The sequence below is a fragment of the Leptosomus discolor genome, chromosome 1 (assembly GCF_034619465.1).
Source record: "Leptosomus discolor isolate bLepDis1 chromosome 1, bLepDis1.hap2, whole genome shotgun sequence".
Classification (NCBI taxonomy): Eukaryota; Metazoa; Chordata; class Aves; order Leptosomiformes; family Leptosomidae; genus Leptosomus; species Leptosomus discolor.
Window position 1 is genome coordinate 215,897,059 of NC_141391.1, and position 25,384 is coordinate 215,922,442.

General features: G+C 46.1%; 1 protein-coding gene across 1 annotated transcript in view; it reads right to left on the bottom strand.

Moving 5' to 3' along the window:
• Positions 1-3,664: 3,664 nt before the first annotated feature.
• Positions 3,665-25,384, bottom strand: part of PLXNA4 (plexin A4) — a 420,437-nt gene continuing 398,717 nt past the window's right edge. Inside the window, exons 26-31 of the mRNA XM_086475002.1 lie at positions 24,187-24,286; positions 21,586-21,776; positions 17,719-17,888; positions 14,386-14,598; positions 4,455-4,605; positions 3,665-3,760 (exon numbers count right to left, since the gene is read on the bottom strand). Coding sequence (XP_086331128.1) covers positions 3,665-3,760; positions 4,455-4,605; positions 14,386-14,598; positions 17,719-17,888; positions 21,586-21,776; positions 24,187-24,286 — 921 coding nt within the window. The remainder of the gene's footprint in view (positions 3,761-4,454; positions 4,606-14,385; positions 14,599-17,718; positions 17,889-21,585; positions 21,777-24,186; positions 24,287-25,384) is intronic.

Sequence of the window (25,384 nt, forward strand, 5' to 3'; positions counted from 1 at the left end):
TAGGACCGCAGAGAGTTTTAATGAGTTCCCTTTCCCCATTTCTGATGGTGCTGTAAGTGTCAGCATTCATTTGCTTGATTGCAGTGTTTGAGAAATGCGCATAAAGATCAGCCTATCATCTGGCATAATTCTGGATTTTATGAGCCTGTCCATTGACTTCTAGGGGCTTTGGCTCCACTTGGCACTCTGTGTGGCTTGAAAACCAGTGTGGAATACCACCTATTGGACATTTGGTCTAGTGTGGAAAGGGAGGCAGGGAGAAACAAATCAAAGGAAAAGGAAAAGAATGCATCTATGTTGTAGTAGGCCTCATTCTTCTGCTTGTATCTTTTTTCTTTTTTTTTTTTAGTTGTATTTTACATGCACTTAAAAAATAGTTAGCTCAACAGGTGAGGCTGGGAAGAAAGATGCCAAGACCTCTCATAGACTGGGGGATGCTGGGACAGTGGTTGGAAATGGAGAGGGCACTGAAGGGGCAGGGGAGGAAGCCGACGCATTTACATCACAATTCCGGCACACTTTCCAAGCGAAAACCAAAACCATCTCAAACACCAAATAAGGAAAAAGAAAAAGAAAAACAAGGAGGAGATGAAAGAGAAGCAAAACACTGTTTTTCTTTCAAATCCTGGGGATGGGAGAAAGAAGAAGGTGGAGTGAAAACTGAAATGCCTAAATGGGAACTTGAGAAAGGTTAAGACACCAATCTCATGGTGCTTCCCATTTCCCCTAAATGTTTCATTCTCAGTGTCTCTGAGGTGTTCAAGTTTTTCTTTAAAAAAAAAATAAAAATATATATTACAGATGAAAAACTCCATACCAGCAAGAAGAAATAGAATAATAACAATGGAAAACAACCATCATAAAACAAAAACACAGCCCTGAAAACATCAAAAAGAAACAGAGTGAGTCTCAAATTTCCCCTGTGGTGTTCCTCTGACTTCAGTAACAGTGCAGGATTACATGAGTTCACTTAGATTTTTAAATTTTTTTTTTAAACAGCTTCTTCTTCCTTTCCTGTACGCATGTCCAGGCAGTAGAGCCCATCACTCATAACCACTTCCCTCCAAGCCAGCTATTTGTCCTTAGACTCCTACCATCCAGCTGTGAGTACAAGGCATGACAATAGGGTCCATATTTATTTTTTGTGGCACTTTGTTTGTCAAAACCTTTGGTTTCTTCCTTTTTTTTTTTTTTTTTTTTAAATTTTCCTTTTTTATGTACTTATAAAAAATATTGTGTTTGTGGTGGTATTGTAATTTTCTTACCGCTGGCTCTGGTGGGACTTCCACCCCACTTTCACAGCCATAATCAATGGATCTGGAACATGCGCCGACATTACTAAATGGATCAACAAAACCACGGCAGAACCAACCAAACCCAAATCATCCCCAATGCGCAGGCCTCTTAAAAATGCTGAGATGTCCATAAGGTGCATGATGAGTCCATCAGCTCAGCAATCAAACAGAAAGCAAGCAAAATTAAAAAGGAAATAACGCACACGCGCACACAGATACACGCACACACACGCACACGCACAAAATAATAATAATTATAATCAAGAGAGAAATGTCTGGGGTTTTAAAACCAAGACGTGTCCCTAAGTTTGCTCTTTCAATATGAATCTTGTGATATTCTCCCCACAGACACATCCAGTTTGGGACTGGTGTTCTTTAAATGGTTTTAGAAAGACTTGCCTACATGTGTATCTGCTTGGCTGAACGAAACCCACTTGCTGACTAATTCCCGTTTGCACCGCATCCCCCATTAGACGCACTCATGATCCGTCGCTCTGAGGAGGTTCTGGTTTGCTAGCAAGAGGCATGAATAAAACCAAACGCACTCGTTCTGTAATCAATTTACACACCCTGTCTTTACCCCTTCGTCCCTCCAGGTGCAAAGAAGATCCAGGCTGTAGCTCTGAGGATGGTGTGAGATGGATGTGGGCTGATTCTCTGTGGCATCAAGCCACTCCTCCATCTGCTAGTGAGCTCTGCTCGTTTCTGGTGAGATGAGTGCAGACCCAGCTCTTGCCTCCATGGTCTACAAGATGTAAGGTTCTCCAGACCCTGAGGGTTTCCCACTATGCTAAACCATGGTGTTATCCAGGCTGGCAGCTGTATGAACAAAATAGCCAAATGCAGCAAAGATGCAGGAGTTCACTCCTCTTTGGTTGGCCATGAAACAGGTTGAGATGTTTTTCAGGAGGAGCTGAGCAGAGGATAGGACAGAGTAATCACCCACAATTGTCCTGTGGTGACAATGATCTCTGAAGGGATAGGAAGTGTAAAGAGAGAGAAAATCCTTCCGAGGCAGGAACTGTGCCTTTAGCAAGGCCTGTTGGTTCCAGAAAAGGAGAAGAGAAAAGGCCAGGAGTTGGCACCAAAAGGCATGAGCTTACAGCAGTTCAGGGACCTCCAGAAGACATGCGGTTCAGCTGCGAGTATCTAGATAGAAGAATATTTTGCAGTGTTTCATTTGGATTTCCTCCAAGATTTCCTTCCAAAATGCTTGGTAATATTTTCTCTTAGGAGTGGCTTTGAAGGAAGGTTTTACCATCAGTCCTATGCACCACCTTGCTTTATGGCAAGCCCTTCAATATCCTTCTGATATTCCACCATGAGAAAACAACAGCTTTGTTCCAGTTGAGGAAACAAAATGGAAAGAACTAACAGCTTTTTTTTAAAAAAAAAAATCCCTCTGGTTGTTTTTTGAGGCTGAGCTCCTTACTAGGAACAAAATGAAACTTCTGGCTCTCACTTTCCAAGCTGAAGTAAGAACAAGGGAGATGCTGTGCTGTCCATTGCCAGAAGGAACAGAACCACCACTGATGGGAAGCCACCGAGCAGAGAGAGCATTTTTGCCGCAGTGCTACGACCAACAGGACACAATGGAAAAGACGGAGGGGGACACAGGCATCTTTGAAAAATAAGAATAACCATATGAAACACACAGGCAGGGGAGCGTTGGTCTCCTTCTCCCCTCTTGACCCTTCCCCTGCCCCAAGAGAGCAGCTACACCGCTGTTTGCCCAGGCAGATGAGAGCCACAATGGTCCCACTCTGGACGGAGCTGTGGCATTTTTCGGGGAGCCATGGGTTTCCTCTCCCAGTGGGTTGCTATCAAGAGATAGAGTTGCAATGGCTCTGCAGGAGAGGATCTCAATTTGCTCCTGCTCTCCAGGATCCCTGCAGGCAGGCTGCCTTCCCCTTAGGGAGACTTTTAGTAATACTGAGTTCATTTCCACGTCCACTCCAGAGGCTACAGCCCTTGGAGGGCAGTTAAAGCAGCATGACAGAAGTTACCTCCCAATTTCCCATCCGCAGAGTGATGATGTGATGTTGGGGGAGGGACGGGTTGGGTTTTTTTGTGTGTAGTGGTTTTTCTCTAGGGCAAAGGCAGAGGGGAAGCTGTGAAAAGGAAAGCTCCACCTGAATGTCTTGATGTCCCGAGAGCCAAGGTTCCTCCGCAGACTTTTAACCCCAGGGGCTTTGTCGCTTTGTCCATGGATTTTGAAAGAGAAAGACATGAGAGAGAGAGAGAGAGAGAGGAGCTGTTCAGGTGACTCTGCTTACAGCCGATCAAAACTTGCACTTGGTAAAGATGATGATCTTGAGTGAGGCACGACTTGGTTTATCCCTCCCAGGGTGTCCCTGGCAGGACAGTTCTCAGCTGTCTATGCTCATGAGGGTTATGACTTGTTCAAGTTTGTAGGCAAGTTTCTGTTTCCCAGCCTGGTCATCTTGATCAAGGGCTCCAAGAATCTGGAAAAGGAGAAAGAAAGAAGAGATATGGATTTTATTTTTTTTTGCCTAAAAGGACTGAGTCCATCGTCTTATACTAGCAGATGAGGGTTAGCTTTCCCTGAGGTAGGTCCCAGGCTTAGCCTAGATCATGCAAAGCAAGGAACTAGGCAGGCACTTCGGGGCTGATCTGACTGAACATAGACCTCTAGATTGCAACCAATCAAATGGACTCTTAACTCAGAGATCTGTTATTTGGTAGCTTTATTCATCACCTTGCCATGCCACTTGAGATGCCCTAAGGGGACACCCAGTATTCAACACACAGAACCATGCTGGTCACATTTAAGTCCTGCTTGCTAGACCATTCTTGGGTGCTTTAGGGTATCTGAAATAGCACTGGGCACATATGTTTAAACAACTTTTGGCCACGCGTGATGCAGACTTCATGTAAGGCTCCTCTGTAGCAAGCTAACATATGACCATCAACTACTGCAAGCCAGCTAAATCTGATTGACCAACAATAGGAGACAAAAATAACAGGAATACAGATGGAAGAGTACTGGAGAGACCAATAATCCCAGACCTTCTCTTTCGAGACCCTTGAAAGCCATCCCTAGCCAGGAGGAAGATAGATATCTGTGATACATGCTGGGCCCTGGATGGGCTGTCACACAGTCTTGCAGTACTGCTCTTCGCCCTCCAAGGCTCTTACCTCCTCGCTGTACTTGCCAACGTAGGAGTATATCTCTGAGAGCGCACTCATAGTGTTGAACTCGTTCATATGCATGCGAGACTGCTCAGCCAGGTATGCATTCATGTCCTGGTCACTGATTGCTGGCATTTTGGCGATATCTGAATAGTACCTGACAGAAAGAAAAACAAGGGTTTCTTGAGGGGAGAGGGTTGGGAGTCAAGAGCCAAAGCCACCAACGATAAGGAGGAAGAACACACTTAGCACTCTCGGGCTCTTCTTGTGCATCAATGATGTATCTGGTCATGCTCTTCTTTTACAGCAAAGGAGATGACTTAACCAAAGTGGAAACCACTGGTATTCCTGAACAGCAGATGTGTGCTGTCAATACAATCCTTTTCTGAGACTGAAGTCCCAAAGAGTATCCTGTAAACTTTCTCCATGCCATCAAAGAAGTAGGCAGTAGCTACTGATGCTGGACACCTTGGTCAGGCCTTCATCTAGCCCCATAGAGAAGCCCCACTGATCTTGCTGCCAACTCCCACAGACAAAATCCCAGGATTTCACTCCCATCGACCAAAAAAAAAAACCCTCTTGCATTCTTGCTTGCATCATTCACACTAGTGCATCTGCATCCATTGCTAATATCAGCCCCCTCCCCCACTGAATCCAGTCTATCCCAGCAACTCCCCTGCTGCTCAGCATCTCTGTATTTTAAGCTAGCCTGATGTCATCTTGAGGCAATCATCTTCAACGCTCCCATCCCCAGTCTGACTGGGGAAAATCTGCTTTCCTTAGTCCTAGTCAACGCCATTCCCCTCGAGCTCAAGAGGACTGGGGATTTATCCATAGGGTATGGATCCCCCAGAACCATTGCCCATCAGGCTCCATCAGCAGAGCAATGTCTCTTTAAGGGAGTTGCTATTTTCGATGTCCTTCGTCCCTCGAGTAAGGCAGGTCTTGGAGGACAAGGTTTGCGGAAGGTAATCAGTCACTGTCACTCGCAGCTGTGCTCTGCTGTCAACTGGTTAATTAGACGCCATCATTTACATTTTTAATTTCTGCAATTTGACATTTTGTGCACAAGGAAAGAAAAAAAAAAAAAGAAAAGAAAAAAAAAGCCTATAGCTGTAGCAATCCACAATTTTATAATTAGGAGGCAGAGGGGACGGGGAGCCAAAAGAGCTGACAGGTGTCCTGTAAACAGCGTTGAGACACCTGCTGAGATGGAGGCTGTTTTCCACTGCAGAGAAATTGGACACTGAAGTGCTGTATGATAAGGACCCTTCAGACAGATAAGTGGGAAAATACTCTCTGCGACCGAGCAAGACAAACAGCTGCCGAAGTCTCCTACGAAAGGCAGCGCAGTGCAAGAGCCCTGAGAGGAAACCCCTCCACATCAGAAGGCTCCAGTTTTGCTCAGTCTGGTTGAGTGCCTTGCACTCCCATCCTGACTTCTTGCGATGGGTTGGTCTCAGTTGCTATCCTGGTTTTGCAGGGTGGAGTTGATGTAACCCTTGGTAGAAAACGGCATAGGAGCCAGAGGTCTTTCTCCCAGTTTTGTGCATAGTCTTCTAGCCTGGCTGCTTCCAGAACTAGGCTCTGGATCATCATAAAAACTCATGCAAGCCTTACTAACTCTACTGCAACTTCCAGTACGCACAACATTACTCTTCCTGGAGTCATAGCATCTTGTCTTCTGGGCTCAGGACCAGCCAAAAATCCTAGTCTAACTCAGTTCTATGGTCTAAACATCACCCATTCCCAGTACTTCACTGATGAGTAGTCTGGGCTTGATTTTGCCTTGTGCTCTACCTAACCCTCGGTCTCCAAGTGGACTTGAACAGTTGTCTATGAGTAAAGCAGGCATGTAGAAATCCCGTGAGGACCTGCCCTGCAGAACTACCTCCAGGAGAAGATGGTGAGCAGGATGGATAAATATTTCTAGACCTTTCCCACTCCCAGAAAAAACTCAAACAGGTCTCAGCATCAGCAGATAGACAAAACCAGACCTATGCTACATGGACTTCTGATGAGAGAAAGCATCAGAAAGTGGTGGCAACCGTGACAGTGCTATTGCAGGCTCCTGAGAGCCAAAGCACACTGCTGAGAAACAAGGAGCCTTGTGGCCAAAAAGCAAGGTGTGCCTTGGCACCCAGGGAAAAACTACATCTGTGTGCAACCAGCACAATTCACAGACTTGTGGGGAAAAACAGCCTGCAATGCAGTGAAATGCACTGATTTATGGTGCCTAAGAAGAGCCCATGGAGAAGAGCCCAGCTCCTCATGAATATTGCATAAGCACCCTCCTACTGGGCGAAATGAAAAGTGAAGGGGATTACATCACAGCAGAAATAAATGAGGTCAGTAAAGGAAAACAGAGGTACTGCGTGGTATTTGCCAGTCTGGCTCTGACAACCAGTTGAAATGTTCCTTTTCCTTTATAGTTCAGCTAGTCACCAAACGGTGGCAGGACAGTGGGTGCAGGGATAGGGTGCTTCCAAAAAGTGAAACACAGACACATGTATCAGCTTCTTCTCCAAGTTTATCCTGTCTCCCTTTTACCTGGTAGGAGAACTCTTGAGCCTGTGACTCACAAGGGTCTGAAAGCTCCCCAGTCCCTTTCCAGGCCTACAGAGATATTTTCCCAGCAGCCTAACACTTCCATGACTCATCTGAACAACGAAAAGCAACATGCAATGCTCCCTGGAGCAAAGGACAGGATATGAGGATCTGATTTGCAGGGCTTGGAGGCCCTCAAGCTGTGATCTCAGTGTTCTGGGTTCGTGGGCCTTTGCCCACCACCATACCAAAGTGTCCTGGTCTCCCCTGGACACAATTTCCTGGCTATCACGCACCTGAGCAGTCATTTCCCATTAAGACTGCAAACCAATATATTGTGGAAGTGTGTTTCATGGGAAAAATAAAAGAAAAAGAAGAGAAAAAACAAAAAATAAAGCATGAACCAATAATCAAACCTAGCTGCTAGTACAGGGAGAAGACATATAATATCCTTCCATCAGAATTCTGCCATGGCCAAATGACTTATTTATACAGAAGTGTTTCTAATGAAGCCATCATTGTGCTATCTAAAGAAATGATGAATGTGTATATTAAAGCATTCTAGCAGGGACATGACAACAACCCTGCTGAGTCTTTATTTACCTTCTATTTGAGCCCAGATCCTCAGAGGTACTTAGGCCCTCTCTGCCATTTGCATACTCCTAATGTCTTCAAAACCACTGTGAAGCTGTCACCAAACCCCAGAGGTCCTTACATTTCCACTGCTGGCATTTGCAAAGCTGCTTGTGTGCTGCCTCCCTTCGCCCCTGCAGCTGACAGCTCTTACTTACACCACAGCTGAACTGTGAGGCAACGCGGGGGGGAGCGAGACGCTCCTTCACCACGCCGCTCTTTTGAGCACATTTAAGCTGAGGGCCACCAGATCTCACCTGAGACATGGACAGATCATCACTTCCACAGCCCCAGAGGCTGCATTAGCCAGCAGGAGGTTGGGAACGCAAGACTAAGCCAGATTCCCTCTGAAGGAGGCAGAAAGTTAGCAAAGCAGCAAATCTAGCTTAGCCTGACTCCAAAGGTTCAAGACTGAGAGTCCAAAGGAGAAGACAGTGTCTACTTAGTCAGACATGCACGACTGGCCTGGTACTGCAGATCTGTTACTTCTTCTGTACTCCAGTTTTGGTTATCACCAGTGGATCCTTTCCCAGCTGTTTCCAGAAGATCCTTAGATGCATATCAAAAGATCCTGCCCTACGTGCTTGAGTTTCCCCTGAGTCACAGGAGGAGCCTGAGTTCGTACCTCAAGGCTGTTCCTTCTCGGATGTGGCAGGAAATCTGTTCATTAGTCTTCGGAAGCGATAAAACCCCCAAGAAATTTGGGTAAATCCATCACTCAGGCACATCAGCAACTCAGATGGAGGATGTGGGGATTATTAGACTGTAGGATGTGACTTCATAGGTATCATTAGAACAGCAACTCACCCCAGCCTGGTTTGGATAGGAAAGCCCCTGAGACCATCCAATGGCACTGTTGTATGGGGAAGGATTTTGGATGCACATATATACTACATAGTTTTATAGATATATAGTAGTGCTCCCCCTTATTCTCAAAAAAAAAAAATTGTTCTTGTTCCTTCCACATCCTTCTTTTTACCTGGGCTGTCTTTGTTTTGTTTTTTTTTTGTTGTTTTTTTTTTTATTGCTTAGGAAAACAATACGGTGACCTGGGAATACATCCTGCCCTCTATTTAGCGAGGAGTAAACGCTCTTGCTTTCAGTACCAACCAGGAAAGGCTCCTTAGTGGAGCTGTTTCACGAGAATGACTGTGCCTGCTGCCACTCAGTAACTCATTAACTCATCAAAAAGAGAAGAGAAAAGCCGTGTTGCCAGTGCTTCCTCTCCAGTCTGAAATTTTCCAGCACTGCCGTGGTTTAGGCAGCTTAGCATGGAGCTAATTGCCTTCCAAAAGATCTTTTTGTCATGGCTGTTGTTGTGCCGTCACTGGGTTGGGACTGCACTCATTAATAATAATTTTAGCATATGAAAAGCTTGTAACGAATCCATGTGCTGCAGACGGCAGACACAATTACAGCAATAACATAATTAGGGTTATGCAATAGCCGGCTGTATCCAGACCACTGAAGGAGGAAAAGATGCACGAAAGGGATATGGGGAGCTGTTATAGCAGAGAAGGAAAGCTTGGGAACAACCTAGTGGCCGTCTCTCTTTTGGGATGAAGTGAAGCAACGCAAGGACATGCTGTCAGTCCTTCTGTTGACATGGCATGGCAGTTTTTTTGTTTCCTGGGAGGCATCCGAGCTGCACAGTTTGCGTTTGTGCTGATTCGGCTACAGGCAGCCGCAAGACTCTCTTAGCCCAGACTGATGCTGTTTTGGAGAGAGGTTCAAGGCCAGGCTGCTGGACACTGATTGGTCTTTGACCATAATTGCATGACAGCTAAGTAAAATCTACTGGTCCCAAAGTGAGCTGAAGACTTGTCAGTTCTTCCAGAGATTTGCCTTCAAGAGCTTGAGGGAACGATTCTGTCTGTGTATGCATCCCCTAGCTAGGGCAATGATTTTATTTGGTGTGTGCATGGCTTTTCCTGCTGCTTTTCACCTCAGAATAAATGGTAGAGCACAGGTAGGTAGCCTTGAGTCAACGGCTGAAGAGTGAATCAGTACACAGGTAGTTTCTCCAGGGGAAGAAACCATCCAGCATCGTCTCAGTGCAGGGGATATGTGGGTCTGGGGTTGTACCCTCTGCATATAGACACATTTTCATCTTGCCTGCTGAAAATGCACTATGTAAGAAGAGCGTGTTACTGCAACGAGAAAACGGCAGGAGATTTTTGGAGACTAAAATTGGAGAAAGAAGACAAAGCAAACAGTCTTCAGATAGACCAAAAGCTGCAGCAGAGAGGCGGGGAATGAGCTGTACTCCCTGGCCCTGGGGGTGCTGAGATGGCATGGGTTTTAATTACAGCCAGGGAGATTTTCGCTGGCCATCAGGGAAAATGCTCTGATGGGAAGGACAGGGAAGCGCAGGCATGGATTGCCTGAGGAGAGCAGCGGTTCTGTCATTGGAGGCCTTGAAGAAAGGGGTAGACAAGCATCTGTCAGGAAGGCTTTAGACAGAGCTGATCCTGCCCTAAGGCAGGAGCTGGTCGGGTTGACCTCCTGAGGGCCCTTCCAGCACGGATTATACTATCTCTGCTGACAACACCCCGCTACCTTGACCCTTGGTATGCTGTATCTTGAGCCTTCTTTCCAGCAGGGAAAGGAGTCACAGAAGACTGCATTTTTTAAGGCAGAGCCAGGATTTGCACCTGTCATTTGATGTTCTCTTTTAAAGCCCTTGGAGTCACCCCAATGTTTCTGTTTAAAACCTTGATAACTTACCATGTTAGGGTGCACGCATCTTATAATCTTTATTGTACTGAACTAGTCCGATTTGTCCTTCTTTCCAAAGCTAGCTGCAAAGTGGCCAGTAGACAACACAAGCACTGCACTGGAAGAGACCATCTATTGATTACAGAGTCCTGAAACCACAGCCTGACGTGTTATGTAGGTTTGATCCTGAATGGGTACAGATTGTGTGTTTTGCGTACTCCAAATCACTCCCACAGCAGTTTCTAACAAGCTTAAGACCTCGTCATCTAAAGACTAATGTCATCATGCAAATCATAGTTGCCTCAGGAAAAGGAAATAGATGAGATCACAGAGCCAGGACCTGGGTACCAACAGCCAGATCAGGTAGCATTTGTACCCAGTTTAAGATAATAAACTGCACATGTAATTCTGAATCCCACAGATTGGGTCACTTTAAACCTCTTATAGTCCCAAATCTGGCAAGCCTATTTTGAATGGTCTTAATTGGAAGATCCTCAAAGTGTTAAGAGAATACTTACGATGTCTCCATTGACTTTCAGCTTTTCTTTGAGCAGCTATTTTTAATGCACAATAAGCAGCCAAAAGGAGACCAAGTCCCTTCAGGGGTGAGAAAAAAGCACGGGTTCCTCCCCTTGCAGCGTGGCAGGTAGTTTGGGGACCAGTGTGCAATGGAAAAACTCTTTGGCTTCTGCTTTTTGTGCTCTGCCCCTCTTCAGTCTCCCACATCCCTGCCTCCATGCCAGGTTTCAGTAGGGAAACATCGTATTGATTGTGATGCAGGCAATTAAATGGTGTTAATGAAGTTCAAACAAGTGTTATCATAAGCTTGGCAGCATGGAGAGAAATGAAAGGTCAGCCACAGCCCTTTGTCATTTTTTCAGTGTGGTGTTGAATGCTAATGAGACAGTCCCAATTAGAACAGGCTCCCCTTTGTATTGCTTGGGGATCGCATCAAATGCTCCCAAGTTCTCCAGATTTCTAGGCTCAAAGGGGACATTTGAAGTAAACTTGAAAAGATGCAGATCTGAAGCTGCTCTAATGTAAATTCAGCAAAGCCTATGGAGTTTTACTAACAGAAGTCAGATGAGAATTTGGTCTACCATTCCCATTCTTTTTCTCTTTTTTCAATAGACTCTTATAATGATAACTGAAAAGCGTCCACCTTGTTTCAGAACTGCAGTCTGACTTTTTAACAAAAGCCAAATAGCCTGTCCCCATTTCCTAGGTTAATTCTTCTGCCTCAATCAGGCCTCATCTTTTGCCACACGAAACCCAAGTTGTGGCTGCACCTAGATACTTTTTTAGCTGTGCGATTTCACAGTGAAAGAGCCCTAGGTGTGTAATTTGAATGACAAACCTGTTTTTTTCCCCAAAGTTGGGATTTCTCATTGGGATTGTTTCAGCAGGCAGAGTCCACCTCTGCTTCCAATAGCATTAAAAAAGGACTGTTGAAATCAAGCTCCCAGTTGACTATTAAGTGGAGGTAGACCACTGGTCAGGCCAGAATCTGTGGCTATTTCCATTCCAACGTACATCCACAATCTAGAGAGGTGGAAAACTAATATTTGAAGGATTGGAGGAATATACTTTCATCCATGCCTGCTTCTTATGACTAGGTCATTCCCTGCTTTGAGTTTTGTGAGCCCCAAAGGCACAGTCCTCACTGAGAAACCAGCAGTTTCAAAGGGATGGCTTGGAGTAACCCTGCTCAGCTACCATTTCAACAGACCTGTTAAAAGCCAGGAGCCCGTCTTTACTCCAGAGTGCCTTCAAGTTGGGTTACAATCTACCACTGCCTAATTGCCTCTTAAAGTTTCTTCTTCATAAAGAAGTTCATTTGATTTCAGGATTTTCTGATTTACTCAACTGCTTCTTAAACTCCCCGACTGAAAATCTTTTTATCTTATGATTCACTGTTTGAAGAAGTCTAGTGGTCTTGAAGGATGCCACCTCCAGCTGATGCTGACTACAGAAATAGCTCCAACCAGTACTGGAAGCCTTTGGATTTGGAATAGCTCCATCAAAGTGCAGTTGCAGCATGGAGAAAAGGAATTCATTAACTCGGAGTAGAATTGAAATGATATTTTATTCATCCTTGATATGTTTTTTCTTTGATCTACCACAGCATCCGGGTGCCACTGCCTTGAGTCAGTGGAGTTGACACACAAAAATACAAGCAGGGCAGAAGCTCTAACCATATTCCAAAACCCGCAGCCTCCCCTTGGGCTTCAGTTCAAGTTGTCAGACATCAGTGAAGATAACAACACAGCACATGCTGGGCACAGAAATCCAGTGCAGCAGGAGGTGCTGTGTACCTCGTTTGCAAACCCAGTTATTCAGGAAAGCTTCCGGGGAAATACAGCACCTATTGTTGAAGATCACTGGGCAACAGGATTTAACTCCAAAAAGTTGTAAAGTGAAATCGATACTGGAAAAAAGAGATGGAAACTGCAGCTTTCTGTTTATCCAGAAAAAAAAAAGGTGTTGCATGAGGAAATACTCCGTTCTCCACCTACGTACCTCAGGTTGTCGCTCAAATGTATGATCTCCAAAGGTAAAAAAATCAGCCAGAGTCGTACATAAACCAAAGTATTTGTCCACAGAAACCGACCACCCACTACACGCAAGGTTGCTAAAGCGTCCCTGGGGTATGACACCTTTGGGTCACTGTTGGTGCAAACTTGATTTCTAATTGAATCTCAAACACCTCTTCCCCCCTATCCAAGTCAATCCAGCAATCAACCTCAATACCTACCAAGAAACTTGGGACACGGTATCAGAAGTAGGTCGTAATTAAGCAAGGTAGCTTGTAAGAGCTTTACAGGTTGCCTAGAAACGACATTTGCAGAAGTGTTTAACCGCATCTAAAAATAATTGTCCAGACAGATCAGAGACCAATGGGAGAATTATTGTAAAAAATGTCACCTCATGCCAACTAGGGGACAGAGCTCTTTGATCAGCCATGTTCTCCTTTCACAAAATGAGAGAAAACCATCCCCACCAAAGGAAATACAGTGGTTTACGGCGCAGTGCGCCTACGGTACCAGAGGTCTCATAAAAACTGCATGACATGGTATCAGTTTTAGACAACGCCTATGAAGTCATCCAGACAACTCATTGCTGAAAACTGGATGGCATCGCACAGGAACGATCTGTAAAATAAACTCATCTTCGTATTTACAGAGTTGTGATCATTCTCCATCTGTGCAGCTCCCAAACCTGTCAATAACGCCAAGCAAGCGTAGCATATTGGAAAACAAAGCACAGATCAACTTCTGCAAGGCTTGCTCCAGCAGACAGGCTCCTGCTGAATGGAGTGCAAGATGTGTTGTTTGCTTGTCCTGTGGAAAACCTTACGGAAACTGAAGCCCCTAAATACTGCAGGAATAGTTGTCTTGGTTGTATTCCCTGTAGAGTAGCTTTGACAGACACTGACCTTCAGTGTAGTAGATTGAACAGCACAGCTATAGGTCTTGCAGATGTGGATAAAATGCATGGAAAGACCACTGGCCTTTCAGAAAATACCTGCAGAGCTTCAGTCACCAGCCTGTCAGTCTTATGGCATCTCATACGAAGCGCAGAAGAGCCTCCAAGGAAGCTACTAGACTCGGAATAAGGGGAGGTGGTTGTATGACCCTCGGGATCCAGGCAGTGCGGGGACTGTCACAATGATGCTGAGAACAGCAAACCACTTCTGGTCTGTGTGGAAAGACTTAGAAGCCACATACTTCACAGGGCTCAAACACATCACCTCCCCTTCCTTCCTCCCTCTATCACTTCTCAACAGTTTCTCCTCAAGAGAATCAATGATGGCAAACACCTTCACTTCACACCTATAATTAAATTTCCATCTCTGCTGCAAGGCACTTGGGAGTAAAAGGTAAACATGGAGCTTTCTACCTAGGCAGTAACAGAAGGAAAAAAGCCCAGAGGCAGCTACCAAAAGCAATACTGATGATGCCTCCTACCTCCACCCATGAAGCAGGGCCTCATTGTATCACTTGCTTATGTCATCCCTATTTCTAGAGCTAAAACTCACCTTTCCACCCAGTTCTTGTAGCTGGGGATGTCCTTGGCATAGAGAAGCTTGTTGGAGGGTGAGTCTTTGCCCAGACGGTGCTCTGAGGTCGAACAGGAGTCCATGAAAGTCTGAGCCACTACGGAGAGGCAGGCATCTGTGATGCTGTTCTTGTGGATGTCGAAGACGAACTGCGGGTTCTTGATCATGTTAACCCAGAACCGTAACGGCAGGCTGCAAGAGGGGTGGAAGAGGTGAGTCAGCCAGTGCACGGTTAACAGGCTTTGTTTTGTGAGGTTACAATGGTAAATGGTGGATGGGAATCAAAGATCGTGGTGTAAAGGATTTTGGGATAAGGTTTGATATACAATAAATTCCTCCCCTATGAGACTCTGGGAATGGCAGTGGAGTCACCTCAGGAGTCGCTTTTGTCCTTGTTATTCTTACAAACCAGATTTTGTCAGTCTTAAAGTCAATGCCATCTTATTGAAGTTGCACACAAATTAATAGGAGTATAATTGAGGTGATGAAAATGACTCCTAACTTACGTTAGGTTGCGAGGTAAAGTCGCACCTGCTGGTTGCTTCATCAGAGGAGGCATTGCATCCGCAAAACTTGTGGTGAGCATTGGTCATGGAAGGACTTGGCTTTTAGCCCTCATAGCAACTCCGTGGGAAGAGAGGTACATATGGCTCCCAGGCTGAGACTAGGAGTGTTAATGGCACACACCGTGTGCCGTGGATGCCATGTGCTGTCACGGTCCACAGCTCAAGCCCAAGCCTGCATGCGATCCCAGCACACCGGGCAGGAAGAGGTCATATGTGACAAGGAAAGCCCGGCTGCCTCAAGGTGTAAAAGGAACAGGGAAACAAGTGTTGCAACCTTTGAAATGAAAATATATCTGCCCTAACCAAGGAAATGTTATCCCAATTGCCATCCAAAGCCCTTCCCACCCCCCCCACCCCCCCTTTTTTCTCAGAAGAGCAGTTCATTTGTACGTGATGCCCTGAGGTATCTACCTCCAGCCTTTGCCTCAAGCCTTTTCTGTCAGGGCAAATGCATTCATATGACTGTGGCCTAGGAGCTGAGATGTGTCACTGATCACAGAGTCAATCTCTTGTATCTCTGTCAGGTAGGCTGTTCAGTCTACATTCAGTGTCTGCACCTTCCCAAGAGGAGGCTTTTCTTCAGTTTAACAAATTCGCCTGATGTTCAGACTAAACTCCCCAGTTCCTCAGTTCCTTCCACTTGCTTGTTACCCCCATGTGTTCACAGCATCACAAAAAATTCGTCTCCAAGTCTGATACATTTTGGGTAACAGCAGGAAGTTTAGCATGTCCTGACAGAGGGATGACACCACGTTTTCCTAAACCACTGTGTGGTCTCCTGAGGCAGCAAAATCACAGAGCACATTTAAGGTAAGCCCGACACAGGTAATCCTGTCAGCCAAGTTCAGGAGAAGCGGGAGATGTTGGCAATGAGACCTGATGGAGTTGTGGGGGGGGTAAAATATTTTAGGCTGGGGGTGGAGGTTTGTCTGTTGGGGGACAAGGTGGATGACTGAACCGTGCAGAACTTCTTCTGCAGGTGTTCAGACGGCAAACACAGACACAGTCAGCAGGAAGGATGAGCAGACCGTGCATGTGTGTGTGCCTGAGTGTGCGCACGGGTGTGGGGAGGGGCTGGGGGGGACGATGTCCCTAGCTGGGAATAATGAAGCCCATGATGTGACTTTGAGTTAATTTAATCTGATTGAACAGATTTCTTCATACTGCCCCTTTTCTCACATACACACACACTCTGCCTTCCCCCCTCCCCCCTTAAATAAACCTCCTGCTCATTTAGTCTGAGTGGCTGCAATCAGCCTTAGATTAGTGCCGCAGATAATGTTAATAATATGCTAATGTTTCATTAGTTGAAAGCCTCTTTGGTGCATGGGGTTTCTTTTTTTATGTCACTGCGCTGTGACGATCTGCCATCAGCATGGCTGGTAAAAGGAAAAAATGCATGAGCTGGGAGCCCCATGGCTCTCCTCTGCTGTTCCTTTTATAGTCCCTGTATTTGCACAGGAGAAGGGGAGGGAGTGATTCCCCAGGGGACTCTTTCCAACAGGGAGACTCAGTGGAGAGGAGCCGCAGAGATCTTTTCTCTCCACTGGTTCTGGCTTTTCCCTGCCATCCCATTACACGTATGAAGAAGGGCTGCTGCCTGGCAGCTAAAGCAGAGGGCTGATGTCAGACTTCGTCACTCGCTCTGAAGAAGACTCACATCCTTGAAGTGTTCAGCACCATTTGAGATGCCCTCCTAATCTCCAGATGCCAGCCCAGGAGGGTACAAGTCTCCTGTGGGTGCTGCACATCCCCTGCAGATATCTGGGATACCTTAAAATATCTCAGATGGCACTAGGTGCCTATGTGTGGGCAAACAAATGGAGCTCTAGCTCTCTTTTGACTATTGTGGGAATTCAAACACCCAGTCTAGATGAAGGCAGTGGTGCTGAATCCTCTCCCATGCCTCCCTAGATATTCCTATGGGCCTGGGCATTGCAGCAGATAAACAATCGTTTTTCCTCATGAGAGGAACGTCCAGTTCTGGGCCCCTCAATTCAAGAAGGACAGGGAACTGCTGGAAAGAGTCCAGCGCAGAGCCACAAAGGGGATGAAGGGGGCAGAACATCTTCCTTCTGATGAAAGGCTGAGGGAGCTGGGTCTCTTTAGCTTGGAGAAGAGGAGACTGAGGGGTGACCTTATCAATGGTTATAAATACGTGAAGGGTGAGTGTCAGGAGGATGGAGCCGGGCTCTTCTTGGTGATGGTCAGTGACAGGACAAGGGGCAACGGGTGCAAGCTGGAGCACGGGAGGTTCCACATGAACATCAGGAAAAACTTTTTCCCTGTGAGGGTGACAGAGCCCTGGCACAGGCTGCCCAGAGAGGTGGTGGAGTCTCCTTCTCTGAAGACATTCAAAACCCGCCTGGACACGTTCCTGTGTGACCTGCTCTGGGTGGTTCTGCTCTGGCAGGGGAGTTTGACTGGGGGATCTTTTGAGGTCACTTCCAAGCCCTAACACTCTGTGATTCTGTGATTCTCTGAAGTCCCTCAGAAATACTGCCATCCCCATGTAATACAGGGCAAACCAGGACCTGCTTAGCCAAAGTGCTCCATCCTTGAGAGTATCCTTTAGATGGTGGGATATTCTGACTTCCCCATTGGCTTGGGAAGACTAAGCCTGGTGCGGTGAACGCCACACCAAGCTCCTCAGCTCTCCTGGCAGCCAGATCCCAGACCACATGTCCCTGTACGCTCCTTCCAGTCCAGGACCTGGTACTCGACCGTACTGGGGCGTCTCACTCACCAGTTGCTCTTCCAGGTGTGCCGCACATGGGGGTCATGGATATTGTGCTTGTCAGCCTGCTCATCCAGGAAGTCGAACATGTATTTGATAGCCAGGGGAAGTGCACTGCCGCGGTGAGCAGTGCTGAAGATGGTCTCAAAGAGGTCGTCTACAAATTTCTGGAGGGTGCCCTGTGGGAAGAAGGAAGGAAAGAAGAATGTGAGATACCAAGTGGGAAGAGGATGTTGAATTTCGGTACTCTGCTGAAAACACAGTATGTCTGTGGATCAGGCCCAGAAAATGTGATTGAAAAGTGGGAGACATCTAATACCTGTTAAATGTGACATGAGTTCGAAATTTCATTACAGATGTCTTTAAGCAGACACATGCATCTTCTCAATATCTGCTACACCTGGTTAGCAGCCAGATGTAGTAGGTCAAGATGTTACCTGCCCTCTCTGCTACCAGCACTCCCTGCCAGGAAGGGTGGCTGAGCTGTGGTGGGATATCTTGCCCCATCTCAGGTATGTGGTGATGGAGAGGCCCTCATCTGTTTCCACCAAGATTCCTCTCCTCTGCATCCTATCTTCAACTGCTTTAGTGCATGCACATGACAAAAACTAGGCATTTTCTATGCTGACTTTCATCCAGGGCCAATTCTTAAGCTGGGAATAGAAGTCAGTTGACTGTGGAGCAGAGCAGAAGGTGTCATTGAGATAAATGGGACAAGAGTACCTGGAGAGAGATGGCTGGTTTATATGTGTGAGTAGTATAATAAATAACAAAATCTTCACCTTGATCCCCAAGAAGCCTTCTCATTTTTTACTACCCATTGACATGTGGTTGAGGTAAACCCTAAAAGCAATGCATGGATGTGTCAGGTACTGCTCTGCAGACCTCAGTAATGTCTGCTGCAGAGACTGCTCCTCCGGGAGGAGAACCCCAGATCCTGTGCTTGGACAAGCCAGTGAGGACAATTGACCTTCAGCAAGAAGGTAAAGAGTTGGAATATCGAAGAGTGACCAAGCTTGGAGAAGGGGGCAGCTGAGGAGCTGTGATAACCAGATGAGCTGCAGGCTGGGTTTGGCAGGGAACTGGGCAAGGCACTCTTTCCCTGCCGAATATGGGGAGCTCTAGCCCGGGTTTGAACCTCCACTCTGCCAACAGAGCTTCATAGATATTTATCTGTGAACAAACCACGCGTCTGGTAAAATAACCAAAAAGCAATCAAATCCAGCAAACGTTTCCTGATATGCAAAATTTCCTCTTCCGAAAAATAAAACCCTCCCCTTTCTTTGCAGATGCAGGAAAGAAATTCTCCTTACAAGAAATGAAGCACCAGGTTCCAGCAGAGTGGCTCAAGTTTACATAGCATTAACAAATACTTAATTAGAAAGCTGGTGTCTCTTGCTGATTCACCACTTGATTTATTCTTCGGGAAACAATCAGAGGTACTTTTTGCTTATGTGAACTCCTAAAGGGTGAATAAAGCCCTGCAGCACATGTCTGACTCAGAAAGGGCCCCCGAGGGGAAATCTTGTTGGTCCGACATGGAAGCGCTGCCCTCAGGTTCAGTTTCTGGAGGGAATTAGTTCCTTACATGCTCACCCACACAAACATAAAGAAAACCTCTGAGGCTTTTAGGCAAGAGACTCTAGGTCTCAGAGGTCAGGGTTTTACCAGAATAAAAATCATTGTCAGTTTAACTAAGTATTCCCTACGATTGTATTACCAGCAATTGCTCTCTCTCCTCTTTCCCTTCCTCAAATGGTCATGATGAGAAAACAAAATTGCTCAGCCCAAGAGGGGAAACAATAAACCCCCAGCCCTTCTTCTCTCTCTGTTGCTGTGCAAGTTTTGCAGCTGCTTTCCTGCTGTCTCCACAAAAAAAAAACCAAAACAAAAAACCACAAACCCCAAGTGTTGAGTTTGTGATCCAGAACAGAAAGCAAAAGTGGTTCAGTGGTGGGGTAGGGGCCATATCCCCAGACAGCGTAAATCAGCACCGGTCTAATGCTTACTGGTTTACACCAGCTGGGGCACAAGCCCTGGGGAGCATCATTTTCTTTTTACGTTGTGTGATCCATAAAAGCATCTTGATGCCAGGGAGCTCGGCATGTATGAGGGGCTAAAGACAAAGCCACTTTATCTCCAAATCCCACTGCAACGTGGACAGCCTGAGTGAGGCTGCAGGGAGAGTCAGACATGAGACACAAAATGAGTTGAGGAATAAATGTGAAGGTAAAACTGTATGGTAGGACTTGAGCAAGTTAAGGAGACCTGTCTGATGGGCAAACTCAGATGGCGTTTGCACAAACACATGAAGTAGTGTTTGTGCCTATTAACACCCCGACAAGAAACGGTAACAATCAAAACTTCAGAGAAGGGAGGAAGATCAGGCTGTTTGATCACTGCTTGGTTTAACCCTGCTCAGATCGGGGTGAGATAACACCATAATCCGCCACACCTGAGCCACAGCTGCCCTGCAGTTTACACTTCTGGGATGCATTGAGATAACTCTCACATTAGAGAGGTTTTGGGCACAGAGATGCTTTGTGCTGCAAGAGGACAGCAGAACTGCACGGGGAGCCTGTTTCTGATTATACTGCCATCCTCCCCACCTGCCCTAGTCCCTGCTGGGGTGCAAAAGAAGATCGTTACAGCCTCTTCATTAATGAAGGCTTCTCCAAGGAGACCACCATCCACAGGGTGGAAGAGCAAATAAATGTAAACTCAGACAACTGCTTTTGGCCACACTCTTGTAGAGCCTTTAGAGGTGAGTTAGGTGGAGGATAGTCTCTGTCAGAGATCAAAGAAGGTGAAAGGCCTGAGATCCTTTGTCAACTCCAGAGTGAGCCAGCTGCAGCAAGAACCAGCCACCCCCTTTGCAGGGAAGGGACAGCATGGTGGTGAGTGACAGCGAATTCTTTATGTGCAGACAGTGCTAATTAAGGCTCTTTCTGTGGATGTCCCAGAGCCAAAGGCCATGCAGTAAGTTTTAGACCTGTCAGCTTGAGTGATGTCCACTCGTGCAAGTGTTCTCCTTATGGTGCTGTATCCCCAGTTACACTAAATACTCACATACTGCCCTACCACAGAAGTGATGCAGACTCCAGCAGGAACCCGCATAGGAGACTGGTTTCCAGCACTTTGGGGTATGTGGATTGAGCAGATGAGATCTTACCAACTTCCCAACACAATCTTTGCCCTCTCTGCAGAGATTTGCCTTAGGCCAGCTGTGATGTGTGAGATGTGGATGGAGATTCAGTTCAGGATGTCCCTGCTCTGCCCCCACCTAACTTTCTCTTTGTAGACCCTGAGATTTCCATGTCTCAATGGGGATGGACATCTAACTCTGCTTGCTTTCCTTGGAGCTGACCACCTATTAGCTACATCACGTCACCTTAACCCCCTGTCAAGTCATCAGCACAAGAGTCTTTACGGGCCCAGGGGAAAGGCGGAGAAGGATTTGTATCGCAAAACTCTTGATTTTGTGGAATAGGAGCCCATTCTAGACTGTGGGGCATGACACATCCTTTGAACCTGATCTGGGCACATTTACTCCCTGGCTCATCATTTGCTCAATTTTGGTACAAGCTACAAGCTCGTATAATTGGCAACCCCAGCACCCACCCCTCTGCTGAGTTTCTCCACCAGTCTCATGGCCCTGGGTTTTTTACTCCTCTTTGTCCCTTTACCTTCCAATGTCCCTTTTCTTATTCTGCTTTCTAAATTCAAGGTCCTTCCTACATGCTTGGAGCACTCCCTTTCCTCTGTTTTCCTTCTGCTCTTCTCTATTTATCCTCCTCTGACATCCTTTAAGCTGTCTCTCGTTTCTTGTAGGCAAGAAGTTCCACTGCAGCCTTTAAAAAAACATTTCTCACATACCTTGGTGGCAAGTAGTCTTGTCAGGTAGATCTCAGAAACCATCTTGCTGCCCCGGTCACCCTCTTTTTGGTCACCATGCTCATGATTCTTCACCAAGTGCCACATCTTGACTCCGCTCTCAAGGTCAGGGGTGATCATGGGTGTGCGGGAACGGAGGCTGTCCGGGCTGCCTGTGTAACGGATCATGTTTTCTGCCAAGAGAGATGCAAGTGTCTCAGCCCTAGTAGAACTTGTGTTGGGATTAACAGGTTTAACCAAGGAAATATGTCAATGACATGCCACCTCATAGAAGTTTTTCATCAGACAGGCAAGAAGACCTCTTCTGTTTGGGTTTGGTACCTCTCCCATTTGGTATAGAGTGTGGAGTGTGGATGCTCATACAGACTGTGGTGTGGGGCTTAGGCAATCAAAGCTGGTGAGTCCACTCTGGGGAGATGTTAGTTTGGGTCTCCAAAGTGGGAAGGCCGTGGCAGTACTGTGATGCCCCTGCTCTTACACGCTCCCCATTTACATATTAGTATTAAATAAATTTCCATCAATCAATTCGTAACATTAGGCAACACAGATATATCTGATTGAAAATCCTGGAGGAATTACAATGTGAGATGGAGAAGCCCCCAAAGCAGCTGTATGGACCAGACCTTATTATCAAAATATTACCTTATGACTGAGTGATTCGCCCAGCAAAGACAAAGGATGTCGGCCAAGTCAGATGTGATGTCAATGCCTAACTATTAAATTAAACAAGGCTCAAACACTGGCTTTTTGTTCTCCATGCTCTTTACCTCTTATCACGATCCCTGGCAAAGCTTTGGCCTGGGACAACTAGCGCTGTCAGTGTCAAACACTGCCCAGGATAGTATCAGCTACTCATGGTATGGTAACCAGAATGGCCCAGTACAACTTGTTTTACCTGTATGGACATTAGCCATACTGTGCCACGCTGCTTGGCATTATGGCCAGAGAACAGCCCATGGCCTTTTTGCATAGGAATATTGATGTAGCCAATGTGACTTCTTGTCTGGCTCCTCAGACTTACGAGGAGCTGCCTCCCCTCCCTCCTTTGACATTGAAGCTATCCAGTAACTCCTGCCCAGCCGTCCTCTTCCCTCCCTGCTGCAAAATATTGTTTTGACAGAAAGTAAACCAGAAGCCCAGGTGGGCCCACACAAATTTCCTCTCCCAGGACACCTTTAGCCTCCAAATTTGACCTCCCTTTGCCTCTGAGCGATGGCATGAGGCATTCCCCTCACCCTGACCTTCCAGCAATGCTGCAGATAGAGTCTTTTCCAACAGTAATTAAGAGAAGAGTGTTGCACATTTTGCAGCAAGATCTGAATCAGCCTCATTAATGCATTACCAGTCTCTACATATTAATTATCCGATGGAATATCCTTTTTCTCTCTGGATGCTGTTTTCTTAATTGCAATTAACAATCACTTCTGACCCACCACATCTTCTCCTCCCCCTGCATTCTTCCCCACTCCCTCCTCCTGAAAAATCAAATGGCAAAAGAATTAAAGAAATCCAACAGAAATTAACCCCCCTCAAGTCTTCCTTTTCAAAGGTCACTGTGTCTTTCAGTAATTGCAACAACATGGCAAAGAGGATGAATATTAATAAGGTCTGGTGGATTGCTTATGTCCTTGGAGAAAGAAGAAGGGGCCTCCTCTGGACATGAGTAACTGTACTTTCCCTTAAGATAAAGGGAGTAAGAAGGATTTGAGATGCTTTAATAAACTAAAAATATATATATATATATTGATATGACAGCTGCAGCCAGGTTGGAGAGCAGTTTTGCAGCACTCTGGCTGCACATTAGAGATGTTTTGCTCTGCCACCCGGCATCACCACAGTGAGACACCTCCTGGACTGCAATTCTGCAGCGGTGGAGAAAGGTATGTGATGGTGAGTGAAACTCAGGAGGTCTCTGTTTGGCTTTACAGAAGAATTACCACCTGGTCTCTATTTCACAGCTGTCTCATTCTCAGTTGTCTCATGGGTAGAGTGGGAACAACAATCCACTGCCTTGAGAAATACTGATGTAAGACCTCAGTAAGCCATTTTTGTTATTATTCCAGGTGCGAATTCCCACAGGATGCTAAGATAGCTGGGTGGGACACACAATACCCCCACTGAGATGTAACTGTAGACAGGCTATGCCCTATGTAGATTGTGGTTACTCATCTGTGCAACGGATTTGTCTTCACAACAGACCATGCTCCAAGTACTTCACCCATCAGAACGACTAAGCCCACACAGCGTGCCGTGCTTCTCCCTTGCCTCTCCCTGGGCAAACTCTAAGAGTGAGATTCAGTAATTTAAAATGTGAGCACCTAATTATATAGGCTCCTCCTTTCATAAATGAGGGAGAAGCAGCGTTTCCCAAGAGCAGTCTAACCGCTTGGATCAACAGATTGGACCAGATGCCAGAGTTTTAGATGGCTAAATCCTCTCCTCCTGTCATTCCTCAAGCAATCTTATCAACTAGTCATCTGCCTACCATTCTGTCTGCTGGTGCTCAGTGTCTCGTAACCACTATAATATCTGGGATCTCTTCTCCAGTGCACACTCAATCCATATCAGCACACAAATCCTTACCATACTTGCTGGCTGACGTCCGAGAGACTGTGGAGTTGTTGACTGCATTGTAGGCAGTGACTTGCTTGGAGACTAAAGCTACTACAGACCCATCTGGCACCTGTAGGAAAAAAAAGGACTTTGTCAACAAGCTTCTGAAAAGTGGATGAGGAGCACACCAAGGACAGCAGAAATTCAAACAGCAGAAACTGAGCTGTAAACCAGTGTCACTGTAGCCAGACCAGTATTTTTTTGCCCAAAGCTTCAAATGATTTCTTCAGTGCATCTATTAACAAAAAAGGGACAAAATCTCCCATTACACCATTATAAGCCTGTGCAACAGGACAATTGATAACAAAGCAGACCCCCCCTCCATTCAGGGCCTGATTCAGAGCCCAGTGACAACGAGGTGAGTCTTTGCTTTAGCCTCAGTAAAGCTGACGGTAGGTTCTTCACAGGGAAGCTCTTATGCAGAACAGGAGCGTGAGAAGAATAAAATCATCTGAGCTACTTCAAACATCAAGGATGCAAAGTTTCATAAGGGTGATAAAACTGATGTGAAATTTCCTGTTCCTTCCACCTCAATTGCGGGTGATATCTAGGTACCTAACTCAGAAATGGCTATCTACATTTTCCACTTTGACTGATCCTGTCAACCTCTCCATGCCCAGTCTCCCCTGCACTGCTGGACCGAAGTGACTACCGCAACTTCTTCTCTTTGCTGTGTCAGAGGGTCTCAGAGAGGGGAAAGCAGCAGCTTTGGAGTGGCTGTGCTCCAGGATGTCATGGGATAGTGTTTCAACAGACAACAGAGCTTTCTGAAATGAGCCAGAATTTCCATTTCTACAGTTAGGCGATTCATGTGAGTCCTGTATCAGAAATGTTAACAAGCCAGTGGCTCAGAGAAGCCATATCAGGAATATCTGTAATAAATAAGACATCATAAAAAGGAGATGGGTGAAAAAAAAACCTGCTAACAACGTCTAACTCTTGTCTGTGTAATAATAATAATTAGCACTTGCATTGAGTTTTTCATCTTCAAAGCACTGCAGAGGCTAATTAAATAGCCCCTCAGCAATCATGGAAGGCAAGTATTGGCTCTTTGTAGTTTTAGCCCCACACTACAGATGGGGAAACTGAGGCAGCAGGAATACCAATGTCTGTCCCAGCATGCTCCGTGTCTGCCCTCAGGATAGCTGGGGTAAATGATGTAGAGCTC